Below are 16,212 nucleotides of genomic sequence, written 5' to 3'. Positions count from 1 at the left end.
TCAGGATACATACAGACACATGGGGTCACACTGATCATATTATGGGATGTCAGGATACAGACAGACACGTGGGGTCACACTGATCCCATTATGGGATGTCAGGATACAGACACGTTGGGTCACACTGATCACATTATGGGATGTCAGGATACAGACACGTGGGATCACACTGATCACATAATGGGATCCAAAAAAGAGAAAAATCCCACATAATGGGATGTCAGGATACATACAGACACGTGGGGTCACACTGACCACATTATGGGATGTCAGGATACATACAGACACATGGGGTCAAACATCTCACATTAAGGGATGTCAGGATACATACAGACACATGGGGTCACACTGATCATATTATGGGATGTCAGGATACAGACAGACATGTGGGACCATGTACACTGCTGATCGCATTATGTATTATACATAGCACATATAGTGCTAGGACCACCTGTCGCCTGATGTACGTCTGCCCCTTTGCCCCTGATTGATGAGGTTGATGTGTCATCTGGACCCACTCATTGGACTCTGCACTACAGATGTTTAATGATAATTTTCTTAATTATTTGAGGTGTAATTAACAGGATAAATGTGTAAAACATTTTGGCAATAGATTGTAACGAGAAAACCCAATGACAGGTTCCCTTTATGTGATATTATTTGTTACCTTGCGATGGACTTTCTTTGTTAGGAGACAGGTCCTGACTCCCAATTTTACTTGAAATATTAACAGTAACACTATCTTGTCTTCTGGGAGAGGTGGAAGCGTTGATATCTGTCACAAAGTCCAAAAACAAATATTTTTTTCTTAGTTTTTTAACATAACGCCAGAACCTAATAATTTGATATATTGCTAGTATCAAAGTGTAGATTCACCTTTCAACATGATTCACTAGTTGTGTGTAGCTGCACTCACTATTCTGCTGGTGCAGTCACTGTGTACATATATTACATTACTGATCCTGAGCTACATCCTGTATTATCCTCCAGAGCTGCACTCACTATTCTGCTGGTGCAGTCACTGTGTACATACATTACATTACTGACCCTGAGTTACATCCTGTATTATACTCCAGAGCTGCACTCACTATTCTGCTGGTGCAGTCACTGTGTACATACATTACATTACTGATCCTGAGCTACATCCTGTATTATACCCCAGAGCTGCACTCACTATTCTGCTGGTGCAGTCACTGTGTACATATATTACGTTACTGATCCTGAGTTACCTCCTGTATTATACTCCAGAGCTGCACTCACTATTCTGCTGGTGTAGTCACTGTGTACATACATTACATTACTGATCCTGAGCTACATCCTGTATTATACCCCAGAGCTGCATTCACTATTCTGCTGGTGCAGTCACTGTGTACATACATTACATTACTGATCCTGAGCTACATCCTGTATTATCCTCCAGAGCTGCACTCACTATTCTGCTGGTGCAGCCACTGTGTACATACATTACATTACTGATCCTGAGTTACCTCCTGTATTATACTCCAGAGCTGCACTCACTATTCTGCTGGTGCAGTCACTGTGTACATATATTACGTTACTGATCCTGAGTTACCTCCTGTATTATACTCCAGAGCTGCACTCACTATTCTGCTGGTGCAGTCACTGTGTACATACATTACATTACTGATCCTGAGTTACAGCCTGTATTATACCCCAGAGCTGCACTCACTATTCTGCTGGTGCAGTCACTGTGTACATACATTACATTACTGATCCTGAGCTACATCCTGTATTATCCTCCAGAGCTGCACTCACTATTCTGCTGGTGCAGTCACTGTGTACATACATTACATTACTGATCCTGAGTTACCTCCTGTATTATACTCCAGAGCTGCACTCACTATTCTGCTGGTGCAGTCACTGTGTACATATATTACGTTACTGATCCTGAGTTACCTCCTGTATTATACTCCAGAGCTGCACTCACTATTCTGCTGGTGCAGTCACTGTGTACATACATTACATTACTGATCCTGAGTTACAGCCTGTATTATACCCCAGAGCTGCACTCACTATTCTGCTGGTGCAGTCACTGTGTACATACATTACTGATGCGGAGTTACATCCTGTATTATACCCCAGAGCTGCACTCACTATTCTGCTGGTGCAGTCACTGTGTACATACATTACATTACTGATCCTGAGTTACATCCTGTATTATACACCAGAGCTGCACTCACTATTCTGCTGGTGCAGTCACTGTGTACATATATTACATTACTGATCCTGAGTTACATCCTGTATTATACTCCAGAGCTGCACTCACTATTCTGCTGGTGCAGTCACTGTGTACATACATTACATTACTGATCCTGAGCTACATCCTGTATTATCCTCCAGAGCTGCACTCACTATTCTGCTGGTGCAGTCACTGTGTACATACATTACATTACTGATCCTGAGTTACATCCTGTATTATACCCCAGAGCTGCACTCACTATTCTGCTGGTGCAGTCACTGTGTACATACATTACATTACTGATCCTGAGCTACATCCTGTATTATCCTCCAGAGCTGCGCTCACTATTCTGCTGGTGCAGTCACTGTGTACATACATTACATTACTGATCCTGAGTTACCTCCTGTATTATACTCCAGAGCTGCACTCACTATTCTGCTGGTGCAGTCACTGTGTACATACATTACATTACTGATCCTGAGTTACCTCCTGTATTATACTCCAGAGCTGCACTCACTATTCTGCTGGTGCAGTCACTGTGTACATACATTACATTACTGATCCTGAGTAGGGTTGAGCGAAACGGATCAGACAAATTCAAAAGTCGCCGACTTTCGGCAAAGTCGGGTTTCATGAAACCCGACCCGATCCTAGTGTGGGATCGGCCATGAGGTCGGCGATCTTTGCGCCAAAGTCACGTTTCGTATGACGTTTTCAGCGCCATTTCTCAGCCAATGAAGGTGGACGCAGAGTGTGGGCAGGGTGATTACATAGGTCTCGGTCCCCACCATCTTAGAGAAGGGCATTGCAGTGATTGGCTTGCTTTCTGCGGCATCACAGGGGCTATAAAGGGGCGTTCCCGCCGACCGCCATCTTACTTCTGCCGATCTTAGCATAGGGAGAGGTTGCTGCCGCTTCATCAGAAGAAGGGATATAGTTAGGGAGGGAAATTAACCCCAAAACTGCTTGTGCTGTAGCAATTTCCACTGTCCAACACCATCATTTGTTTGCATGGACAGTGGAGTTTATATTTTTGTGCATCAGCTCTATAGCTTATTAGGCTGCCCTAGAAGGCTCCCTAATAGCTGCATTGCTGTTTGTACGCCGCTGTGCAAACCAACTGCTTTATTAAAAGGAAGGCACCATTGAAGCTCTAAAAAACTATAGGGAGAAAAATACTTTATCTAAAAAACTAATTAAAGCTGCCAAAAAGGAAACAGAGAAGCACATTGCTAAGGAGAGTAAAACTAATCCCAAACTGTTCTTCAACTATATCAATAGTAAAAGAATAAAAACTGAAAATGTAGGCCCCTTAAAAAATAGTGAGGAAAGAATGGTTGTAGATGACGAGGAAAAAGCTAACATATTAAACACCTTCTTCTCCACGGTATTCACGGTGGAAAATGAAATGCTAGGTGAAATCCCAAGAAACAATGAAAACCCTATATTAAGGGTCACCAATCTAACCCAAGAAGAGGTGCGAAACCGGCTAAATAAGATCAAAATAGATAAATCTCCGGGTCCGGATGGCATACACCCACGAGTACTAAGAGAACTAAGTAATGTAATAGATAAACCATTATTTCTTATTTTTAGGGACTCTATAGCGACAGGGTCTGTTCCGCAGGACTGGCGCATAGCAAATGTGGTGCCAATATTCAAAAAGGGCTCTAAAAGTGAACCTGGAAATTATAGGCCAGTAAGTCTAACCTCTATTGTTGGTAAAATATTTGAAGGGTTTCTGAGGGATGTTATTCTGGATTATCTCAATGAGAATAACTGTTTAACTCCATATCAGCATGGGTTTATGAGAAATCGCTCCTGTCAAACCAATCTAATCAGTTTTTATGAAGAGGTAAGCTATAGGCTGGACCACGGTGAGTCATTGGACGTGGTATATCTCGATTTTTCCAAAGCGTTTGATACCGTGCCGCACAAGAATGCTTGGTCTGGGGGAAAATGTGTGTAAATGGGTTAGTAACTGGCTTAGTGATAGAAAGCAGAGGGTGGTTATAAATGGTATAGTCTCTAACTGGGTCGCTGTGACCAGTGGGGTACCGCAGGGGTCAGTATTGGGACCTGTTCTCTTCAACATATTCATTAATGATCTGGTAGAAGGTTTACACAGTAAAATATCGATATTTGCAGATGATACAAAACTATGTAAAGCAGTTAATACAAGAGAAGATAGTATTCTGCTACAGATGGATCTGGATAAGTTGGAAACTTGGGCTGAAAGGTGGCAGATGAGGTTTAACAATGATAAATGTAAGGTTATACACATGGGAAGAAGGAATCAATGTCACCATTACACACTGAATGGGAAACCACTGGGTAAATCTGACAGGGAGAAGGACTTGGGGATCCTAGTTAATGATAAACTTACCTGGAGCAGCCAGTGCCAGGCAGCAGCTGCCAAGGCAAACAGGATCATGGGGTGCATTAAGAGAGGTCTGGATACACATGATGAGAGCATTATACTGCCTCTGTACAAATCCCTAGTTAGACCGCACATGGAGTACTGTGTCCAGTTTTGGGCACCGGTGCTCAGGAAGGATATAATGGAACTAGAGAGAGTACAAAGGAGGGCAACAATATTAATAAAGGGGATGGGAGAACTACAATACCCAGATAGATTAGCGAAATTAGGATTATTTAGTCTAGAAAAAAGACGACTGAGGGGCGATCTAATAACCATGTATAAGTATATAAGAGGACAATACAAATATCTCGCTGAGGATCTGTTTATACCAAGGAAGGTGACGGGCACAAGGGGGCATTCTTTGCGTCTGGAGGAGAGAAGGTTTTTCCACCAACATAGAAGAGGATTCTTTACTGTTAGGGCAGTGAGAATCTGGAATTGCTTGCCTGAGGAGGTGGTGATGGCGAACTCAGTCGAGGGGTTCAAGAGAGGCCTGGATGTCTTCCTGGAGCAGAACAATATTGTATCATACAATTATTAGGTTCTGTAGAAGGACGTAGATCTGGGGATTTATTATGATGGAATATAGGCTGAACTGGATGGACAAATGTCTTTTTTCGGCCTTACTAACTATGTTACTATGTTAAAAGCAAAAATCCTGTTGCTCCTTTCTGCACAGTTCTCTTGTTTCTTTGTCCACACTTTTGTGTGCAGCAGTCCTTTTTATTGCTGCCATACTTGTCCTGAGATCATTGTAGGGACATTGAAATTGTACTACAGTCCTTGTATTTTTTGATATATCTTCCAGCCACGTTCTGCCACTTACATTGTGTAGTGTAATACACTGGGCCTGAGTTTTGTTGCAGTCTCCCCCCCAAAAAAGGGAGATTGAAATTGGCGCTAAGTGGATCTACATCACAGTTCTGTTAGTTTGTCGTATATCTTCCAGCCACGTTCTGCCACTTACATTGTGTAGTGTAATACACTACACCTGAGTTTTGTTGCAGTCTACCCCCCCCAAAAAAAAGGGAGATTTAAATTCTCCACAAGTTTATATACACCTTCTACCTTGTTTTACAGTACCATATAACGGTTGTTATTTTGGTTAGATTTTTCCAAAAATGAGGAAGTCTGGTGGAAGAGGCCGTGGGCGGGCGTTGCCAGCTGGTACTGATGGTGGTGGTGGTGGTGGAGCATCTGGTGGTAGTGGGAAAAGCAAAATAGCACCAAAAGCTTGAGGTGTTGAGCCAGTGTCATCGTCTGGCTACACAAGGCCTCGAAGGCTCCCTTATCTGGGAGTAGGAAAACAGGTTTTAAAGCCGGAGCAGCAGGAAACAGTTTTGGCTTTCCTTGCTGACTCAGCCTCTAGCACTTTCGCCTTCTCTTCAGAAGGTTCGAAATCTAAAAGCAGCGAGTCGTCAGTGGATGCTCCCGGTCAGGAACATGTCACTTCCTTGTGTCCTTCACCAAAACCAAAAGTGAAGGATGCGTCAGGTGACACTACAGTTTACTCCATGGAGCTCTTTACACATACCGTGCCTGGGTTAGAGAGGGAAATTGTTAAAAGCCCATTACAGGATGAATCGGACATGGAGTGCACAGCTGCACAGCCACAGCTTGATTATCATGCTGTTCCATTGACTCAGATCACTACATTGCCCTCGCAGTGTACTGAGCCAGAATCTGACCCTGATGAGACTATGGTGCCCCGTCACGAACGCTATAGCACCTTACACGGTGACACAGAGGAAGGTACACATGAAATTGAAGAGGAGGTGATAGATGACCCAGTTGTTGACCCAGATTAGCAGCCATTGGGGGAAGAGGGTGCCGCTGCCAGTAGCTCAGAAGTGGAGGAGGATGATCCGCAGCAGCCATCTACATCGCAACAGCTTTCATCTGGCAGGCCCGTATCTGGCCAAAAATGTTTGTCAAAACCAAAAACAGTTTTAGGATAGCGTGGCCATCTGGTGAAAGTAGCACAGCGTGCAATGCCCGAAAAGGTAATCCATAGTAGGAAGAGTGCAGTGTGGGCATTTTTTAACCAAGATCCGAATGATCTGCGTAAAGTTATCTGTAAGAAATGCTCAAAGACCTTTAGCAGAGGGAAGAATTTCCTAAATTTAAATACAACGTGCATGCGTAGACATTTAAACAGCATGCACTTGCAAGCCTGGACTAACTACCAAACGTCCAGTACCGTTGGTGCACCTGCTCAGAATGAAGGTAGTCAGCAATGCTACATTGCTTCCCTCACTGTAAGCCCACCGGTTAGGACACCATCAGCATCAAATGTGGAGGTATCGTCGCAAGGCCAAAGCAGTCAGGGAATCACAAGTTTCTTGGTAGGAAACACTGTAGGTAGGCCCACATCAAGAATACCATCTCCAACCCTCTCTCAATCTGCCATGTCCACCACCGCTAGTTCCAACTTATGCAGCTCTCCAGTCCAGCTCACCCTACAAGAGACTCTCGTTAGGAAAAGAAAGTACTCATCCTGTCATCTGCATACAGAGTTTGAACGTCCACATTGCTAGACTAATCTCGTTAGAGATGATGCCCTACCGGTTGGTTGAAAGCAAAGCTTTCAAAGCCCTGATGGCCTACGCAGTACCACGCTATGACCTACCCAGTTAACACTTCTTTGCAAGAAAAGCCATCCCAGCCCTCCACCAGCATGTCAAAGACCGCATTGTCCATGCACTGAGGCAATCAGTCAGTAGAAAGGTGCACCTCACAACAGATGGATGGACCAGTAGGCATGGCCAGGGACGTTACGTGTCCATCACGGCACACTGGGTTAATGTGGTGGATGAAGGGTCTACAGGGGACAGCCATAGTGGGACAGTTCTGCCTAGACCACGGTCTAGGAAACAGTTGGCTGTAGGCGTTCGCCACCCCTCCTCCTCCTCCTCCAGAAGTGAAAGCTCGTCCACAGAGCGCAGTCGCACGACCACTCCATCCGCAGCTGCCACTGTTGCACATGAGGTGTCCCATTATGGAACAGCTAATGGTAAGCGTCAGCAGGCTGTGCTTCAAATGAAGTGATTGGACGACAACAGACACACCATGGAAGTACTGGCCGAGTACTTGCAGCAAGAAACACAGTCATGGCTGGGCAGTGTACATCTTGAGGCAGGCAAGGTAGTCAGTGAGAACGGAAGGAATTTTATGGCTGCCATAGACCTTTCAGAACTGAAACACATTCCTTGCCTGGCTCACACCTTGAACCTGGTGGTGCAGTGCTTCCTGAAAAGTTATCCGGAGTTACCAGTCCTGCTCCTGAAGATGCACATCCGCCAGTCGCCTGTACACTCCAGCCGTATGCAGAACCATCAGCGATCGCTGAATCTTCCCCAGCACCGCCTAATAATCGACGTTGCAACAAGGTGTAACTCCACACTGCACATGGAGTATTATACTCCAGAGCTGCACTCACTATTCTGCTGGTGCAGTCACTGTGTACATACATTACATTGGTGATCATGAGTTACATCCTGTATTATACCCCAGAGCTGCACTCACTATTCTGCTGGTGTAGTCACTGTGTACATACATTACATTACTGATCCTGAGTTACATCCTGTATTATACCTCAAAGCTGCACTCACTATTCTGCTGGTGCAGTCACTGTGTACATACATTACATTACTGATCCTGAGTTACATCCTGTATTATACCCCAGAGCTGCACTCTCTATTCTGCTGGTGCAGTCACTGTGTACATACATTACATTGCTGATCATGAGTTACATCCTGTGTTATACCCCAGAGCTGCACTCACTATTCTGCTGGTGCAGTCACTGTGTACATACATTACATTGCTGATTATGAGTTACATCCTGTATTATACCCCAGAGCTGCACTCACTATTCTGCTGGTGCAATCACTGTGTACATACATTACGTTACTGATCCTGAGTTACATCCTGTATTATACCTCAGAGCTGCACTCACTATTCTGCTGGTACAGTCACTGTGTACATACATTACATTACTGATCCTGAGTTACATCCTGTATTATACCTCAGAGCTGCACTCACTATTCTGCTGGTGCAGTCACTGTGTACATACATTACATTACTGATCCTGAGTTACATCCTGTATTATACTCCAGAGCTGTGCTCACTATTCTGCTGCTGCAGTCTCTGTATACATACAAACATTTAAGTGTTTAAGAACCAGAAGACTCACCTTTCCGACAGGTTTACAGCCTGCAGTGATCCTCAACCTACTGAAAAGCCACACAACCAGCTCTACCCTCTCCTAGTGTATCCTCACTAGTGATGAGCGAGTATACTCGTTGCTCCGGTTTTCCCGAGCACACTCCACGGGTTTCCGAGTATTTATGACTGCTCGATTTAGTTTTCCTTGCCACAGCTGGATCATTTGCAGCTACTAGACAGCTTGGCAAGACAACAACTCTTGGCACACAAGATGACTGTCAATCTTCCTGGGTCTGGGGCTCCATGTAAGATCTCGCCACATGGGGCAAGGATGAGTCTGAGAAAGGTCAGGAATCAGCCCAGAACTACATGGGAGGATCTGGTCAATGACCTGAAGAGAGCTGGGACCACAGTCTCAAATACTACCATTAGAAACACACTACAACATCATGGATTAAAATCCTGCAGGGCACGCAAGGTCCCCCCCGCTCACACCAGCACATGTCCAGGCCCATTTCAAGTTCGCCAATGACCATCTGGATGATCCAGAGGAGACAAGGGAGAAGGTCATGTGGTCAGATGAGACCAAAATAGAACTTTTTGGTATCAACTCCACTCACCGTGTTTGGAGGAAGAAGAAGGATGAGTACAACCCCAAGAACATCATCCCAATTGTGAAACATGGTGGGGGAAACAACATACTTTGGGATGCTTTTCTGAAAAGGGGACAGGACAACTGCCCACTACTAAAGGAAGGACAAATGGGGTCATGTATTGCGAGATTTTGGCCAACATCCTCCTTTCCTTAGTAAGAGCATTGAAGATGGGTCGTGGCTGGGTCTCCCAGCATGACAATGACCCGAAACAAACAGCCACAACAAGTAAGAAGCGGCTCCATAAGAAGCATTGCAAGGTCCTGGAGTGGCCTAGCCAGTCTCCAGACCTGAACCCAATAGAAAATCTTTGGAGGAGCTGAAACTCAATGTTTCCCAGCAACAGCTCCGAAACCTGAAAGATCTGGAGAAGATCAGTAAGGAGCAGTGGGCCAATATCCCTGCTGCAGAGTGTGCAAACCTGGTCAAGAACTGCAGGAAACGTCTGACCTTTCTAACTGCAAACAAATGTTTCTGTACCAAATATTAACCCCTTCATGACCTTGGGATTTTCCATTTTTTCCGTGTTTGTTTTTCGCTCCCCTCCTTCCCAGAGCCATAACTTTTTTATTTTTCCGTCAATATGGCCATGTGAGGGCTTATTTTTTGCAGGACTAGTTGTACTTTTGAACGACATCATTGATTTTACCATGTCGTGTACTAGAAAATGGGAAAACAATTCCAAGTACGGTGAAATTGCAAAAAAAGTGCAATCCCATGCGTGTTTTTTGTTTGGCTTTTTTGCTAGCTTCCCTAAATGCTAAAACTGAGCTGCCATCAAGATTCTCCAGGTTATTACGAGTTCATAGACACCAAACATGTCTAGGCTATTTTTTATCTAAGTGGTGAAAAAAAATTCCAAACTTTGCTAACAAAAAAAAAAAATTTGCGCCATTTTCCGATATCCATAGCATCTCCATTTTTCGCGATCTGGGGTCGGGTCAGGGCTTATTTTTTGATCGCCTGTTCTTTTGATCGCCCGTTATTGCATTTTAATTCAATGTCGTGGTGACCAAAAAAACATAATTTTAGGGTTTCGACTTTTTTTTCTCCCTACGCCGTTTAGCAATCAGGTTAATCCTTTTTTTTATTGATAGATATTTGATTTTATTTTTATTGTTTTATTTTGAATGGGGCGAAAGGGGGGTGATTTAAACTTTTATATATTTTTTTTTATTTATTTCATATTTTTTTAAACATTTTTTTTTTTTTACTTTTGCCATGCTTCAATAGTCTCCATGGGAGGCTAGAAGCTGGCATAGCCTGATCGGCTCTGCTACATAGCAGCAATCATCAGATCGCTCCTATGAAGCTAAATTACAGGTTTGCTAGGAAGAGGCCATGGAAATTGGCCCCCTCCCAGACTAAAAACATCAGGTCTCAGCTGCCCCAGAAAGGCGCATGAATAAAGTCTGATTCACTGAGTTTCTGGCATATACCGTTATTGTTGTTGTCATTTCTGTTCTCTTCTTCCTCATTCTGCTCGGTTTCCTCTGAATAATCCATGTCTTTAAAAAATATCATAGAAATTAGACGATTATTAGACGGTTATATCAGAAGATCTCATCATACACACGCCAATCCAGGGTGAACATTTACGTACATGACTCCAGGCTGGAGGAGGCGCTCGTCATCTCCTGTGTGCTGGATTCTGCAAGGGAAAATGAAGAGTGAACATAGTGAAGAAGCATTGCAAAACGCGCGTCGAGGCAGAGGGACGCCGAGGAACTCCATACAGCTGACTTTAGGTAATGTTATACCATTTCACTGTGGCATAGCATCCACATGCGCTTTATATCATCTTAGGAGTTTTTTACATTCATGCCTCATCTCATTTATTACTATGGAGCACACTAGTCCAGCCTTAACTGAGTGTAATGGTTAGAGGCAGTTTTGTCTATATTCCCCATGTGGTGCCACTGAGTTTCTACATGTGGAGCCTTGCTATACCTTGTTTATAGGTGTATATTTTGTGTATGGCCAATTGGTTGGAGTTTCCTATGGCAACTCAGTCCCTCTATAACGTTGGATCTAGCACCTTTTTATTACTGCATGTAATTTTAACCTGTTGTTAATAAAAGTTATTTTATATTAAACTACCACTTGGGATTAACCTTACTTTAATCACCAAAAAATGTGATATATATATATAAATCAACCCAAGCAATATGGAAATGGAATAGATATCTGTGGCAGCACGGTGACTCAGTGGTTAGCACCGATTAGGGGCTCAGTGATTAGCTCACTGGATTTTTGGGTTCATATCCCACCAAGGACAACATGTGCAGTTAGTTTGTATATTCTCCCCGTGTTTTGTGGGTTTCCTCTGGGTTATCCGGTTTCCTCCCACATTCCAAATATTTATAGGGAATCTAGATTGAGAGCCCCGACGTGGACCGCGATGATGATGTCGGTACAGCGCTGCGTAATATGATGGCAGAATATAAGCAAAGCATAATAAATGTCTAGAAAAAAATCTTTCAACATTAAAGCAATAATATAATACAAAAACATTTCTGTACGTAAATCATAAAAAATACCTAATTACAAATATCACTCAAATTAGTACAAAATTACAAAGAAATCCTCAATACAAAGAAAAAACCCACATAAAACATAAAGCAAAAAAAAAAATCACGCATATAGTCAACGGTAAACACCTGATCAAAACACGATTGTAAAGAGTGGCTTCACCTAATGATGCTGATTGGTGTAATCACTCTTGTGCAAACACCTTGACGTGTTTCCTTTGTCAGAAGGTCCTGACAAAGATTGTGAAACCCACATGTGATTGCACAAGAGTGATTACACCAATCAGCATCATTAGGCAGAGCCACTCTTTAGAATAATAATAATAAAAATCTTTATTTTTATATAGCGCTAACATGTTCCACAGCTCTTTACAGTTTTGCACACATTATCATCGCTGTCCCCGACGAGGCTCACAATCTAAATTCCCTATCAGTATGTCTTTGGAATGTGGGAGGAAACCAGAGAACCCGGAGGAAACCCACACAAACACGGGGAGAACATACAATCTCCTTGCAGATGTTGTGCTTGGTGGTATTTGAACCCAGGACTCCAGCACGGCAAGGCTGCTGTGCTAACCACTGCGCCACCGTGCATGTTCTGATCAGGTGTTTATCGTTTATTGCTCTGGCCGGCATATAATTATGCTGTATTTCTAATCATGACTATATATTAGCTTCATTTATTTACAATTTACAAATGTACTTCTTTGAGCCCAGTTGCTTCTAATACGTAGCTGAAATTTGATGCATCATTACCTATAGGTGTTGTTACTATTACCTCTCTTTTGTGTTTTTGATATTTAGAGGGTTTTTTATCTGTTCTGGGAATTCCTTTTGTTCTGATTTATTTTTGTGATTAATAAGATTTTATTTTTAAAATTTATGTATACAAATATGTTTTGATTTGATTTTCTTGGTTTAATTTTCTTTCAAGTAAAGTATAATTAATTTAGTCGATGAATGCAAATCATGACATTAAATTGCAACATGGAAGGAGTTGGAAAGCTGGAACCAGAGCAGGACAGGGAAACTATTTATGATTATACAGTAACTAGATGGTAGCCCGATTCTAACGCATCGGGTATTCTAGAATATGTATGTAGTTTATTTATGAAGATTTTAGAATAATACATTGAATACAAAGGATTCAGCCGGCCGCGACCAATTAGCGAAGCGTGGTTCAAATCCCGCGCCAATTCGCGGCCGGATGGCGCCTGTCGCTGATTGTTCGCGGCCGGCCATGTAGTATATAGCAGAGCCACGTAGTATAAAGCACAGCCACGTAGTATATAACAGCCCACGTAGTAAATAGCACAGCCACGTAGTATATTGCACAGCCCACGGAGTACTTTGCACAGCCCACGGAGTACATTGCACAGCCCACGTAGTACATTGCACAGCCCATGTAGTACATTGCACAACCCACCTAGTGCATTGCACAGCCCACATAGTATATTGCACAGCCACGTAGTATATTGCACAGCCACATAGTATATTGCACAGCCACATAGTATATTGCACAGCCCACGTAGTATATTGCACAGCCCACGTAGCACATTGCACAGCCCACGTAGCACATTGCACAGCCCACGTAGTATATTGCACAGCCACGTAGTATATTGCACAGCCCACGTAGTACATTGCACAGCCCACGTAGCACATTGCACAGCCCACGTAGTATATTGCACAGCCACGTAGTATATTGCACAGCCCACGTAGTACATTGCACAGCCCACGTAGCACATTGCACAGCCCACGTAGCACATTGCACAGCCCACGTAGTATATTGCACAGCCACGTAGTATATTGCACAGCCCACGTAGTATATTGCACAGCCCACAGAGTACATTGCACAGCCCACGGAGCCAGCCGGCGTGACCAATCAGCGCCAATGGCGCTGATTGGTCGCGCGCGCTGGCTGGGCGCGAGCAATCAGCGAAGCGGGATTTAAATCCCGCGGCAATGTCGCTGATTGGTCACGTCGGCTGGTCACGACCAATCAGCGAAGCGGTGGGACCGGAGCATTGCGAGCTGCAGGAAAAGCTGCTGCGGAGGCGACGGAAGGTGAGAATATCACTATTTTTTTTAAACATTATATCTTTTTACTATTGATGCTGCATAGGCAGCATCAATAGTAAAAAGTTCATCACATAGGGTTAATAGCAGCGTTAACGGACTGCGTTGTAACACAGTCGGTTTAACGGACTGCTACAACCCTATGTGGGTGGTGGACGCTGACTGAGGGGGGGGATTATGGAGGGGGCACTGACTGCACCGGGAGTAGGGAGCGGCCGTACTGTGCCCGTCGCTCCCAAGAGTGCATTGCGGTCTCGCGAGATGTTGATGTGCGGTCTCGCGAGACCGCTACATTATCATCTCGTGAGACCACAAAGCATGGACTGGTCACCGGAGTCGCAAGGAGCGGGAAAGGCCTGGGCTGGATCCGGGGGGCCGACAGAAGGTGAGTATGTAATGATTTTTTATTTTTTTTTATTATTTTTAACATTAGATCTTTTTACTATTGATGCTGCATAGCCAGCATCAATAGTAAAAAGTTGGTCACATTAGGGTTAATAGCAACATTAACAGAGTGCGTTACACTGCGGCATAACGTGGTCCATTAACGCTGCTATTAACCCTGTGTGAGCGCTGACTGGAGGGGAGTACGGAGCGGCCATTTTGCCGCCGGACTGTGCCCGTCGCTGATTGGGATTTCCGTTACAGACAGACAGACAGAAAGACGGAAGTGACCCTTAGACAATTATATAGTAGATTTGCACAACTAGGAGTGAAGTTTGCCCCCATTGCGGTCCCCATAGCTTGCAACATTTACTGATGTTTTTACAGGTCACTGAATGACATATCGGATTTTGTTTTTCTATTTAACTTATCGTATTTTCTATTTACCCCCAGTTTGGTCACTGTATGGCTCTGAACAATCCATCTCTAGACCTGTGAACACAGGTAAGTGTAAATACAAAACATTTAATAGCATGGCGTCTGCACATGTACAGATGGGAGATTATTGTGTGCATTGTGTTACATACTGGATTGACAGCTTCTACAAGATTCTGTGGTCTCCTGGGAATGATTTTCATCTTCTGAGGGTGATCTAAGGAAAAATAATTAAATGTCTGTGATCACATTGAGTGTTTCAGGCAGTGTAGCAGCCTCTGGATTAATAATTCTGCTGCATATCTTCATGCAGTAATGACCATAACACCTTCAGCTACATGATATATCGTTAAGTCATGCTGTGGATGCAAGAGTATGGAGTGGGCTCAGAAGCCTTGCCCACTCCCTGCACGGCGGACGCTGGCTGTGCCATACAGCCAAGGAGCGAAGCTACGATCGTTGCTGTTGACCCCATTAAAAGCTGCTGTAAATCCCTCTCAGTAACATTTAAGACCCTTGGTCTCGAGATCGTGCCATTTTAAGTGCAGTATCATGAGGCACTGCTGGCCTGCATGGAGCCCATATATTGTTCTGGCACAGGGACCCCTGGGGTTAGGGGGCCACATCGACCTCCACAGCAGGGGCGATTGTGCATCATGAGGATGGTTGGATGCCTGCACCCCCGTCCATTTATTCTCTATGGGGCTGTATGGAGGGGCAGAGGAGTCTGGAGGAGACAAAGGAGCCTGGAGGAGGAGGAGGATAGAGGAGTCTGGGGGAGAATAGAGGAGTCTGGAGGAGGAGGATAGAGGAGTCTGGGGGAGAATAGAGGAGTCTGGAGGAGGATAGGGGAGTCTGGGGGAGAATAGAGGAGTCTGGGGGGGGAACAAAGGAGCCTGGAGGGGACAGAGCAGTCTGGAGAAGGAGGACAGAGGAGTCTGGAGGGGACAAAAGAGTCTGGGGGAGGACAGAGGAGTCTGGGGAGAATAGAGGAGTCTGGAGGAGGAGGATAGAGGAGTCTAGGGGAGAATAGAGGAGTCTGGAGGAGGATAGGGGAGTCTGGGGGAGAATAGAGGAGTCTGGAGGAGGAGAGAGGAGTCTGGAGGGGAACAGAGGAGCCTGGAGGGGACAGAGGAGTTTGGAGGAGGAGGACAGAGGAGTCTGGAGGGGACAAAAGAGTTTGGGGGAGGACAGAGGAGTCTGGAGGGGACAAAAGAGTCTGGGGAGGACAGAGGAGCCTGGAGGAGGAGGATAGAGGAGTCTGGGGGAGAATAGAGGAGTCAGGAGGAGGAGGATAGAGGAGTCTGAAGGGGACACAGGAGCCTGGATGAGAACAGAGGAGTCTGG

General features: G+C 44.5%; 1 protein-coding gene across 4 annotated transcripts in view; it reads right to left on the bottom strand.

Moving 5' to 3' along the window:
* The window catches only part of LOC138681062 (putative mediator of RNA polymerase II transcription subunit 29), a 35,851-nt gene that overhangs the window by 15,902 nt on the left and 3,737 nt on the right, over positions 1 to 16,212 (bottom strand). For 3 of the 4 annotated variants that reach the window (XM_069768283.1, XM_069768284.1, XM_069768285.1), the window contains exons 2-6: positions 15,018 to 15,082; positions 14,878 to 14,922; positions 11,043 to 11,090; positions 10,879 to 10,947; positions 668 to 775 (exon numbers count right to left, since the gene is read on the bottom strand). In XM_069768283.1, coding sequence (XP_069624384.1) covers positions 668 to 775; positions 10,879 to 10,947; positions 11,043 to 11,090; positions 14,878 to 14,922; positions 15,018 to 15,082 — 335 coding nt within the window. The remainder of the gene's footprint in view (positions 1 to 667; positions 776 to 10,878; positions 10,948 to 11,042; positions 11,091 to 14,877; positions 14,923 to 15,017; positions 15,083 to 16,212) is intronic. The other variant, XM_069768286.1, reaches the window with a different exon arrangement.

The sequence above is a fragment of the Ranitomeya imitator genome, chromosome 5 (genome assembly GCF_032444005.1).
Source record: "Ranitomeya imitator isolate aRanImi1 chromosome 5, aRanImi1.pri, whole genome shotgun sequence".
In the NCBI taxonomy this organism is placed as follows: Eukaryota; Metazoa; Chordata; class Amphibia; order Anura; family Dendrobatidae; genus Ranitomeya; species Ranitomeya imitator.
The sequence above is the reverse complement of the archived record's forward strand: the minus strand, read 5'-3'. Positions and strand labels throughout refer to the sequence as shown.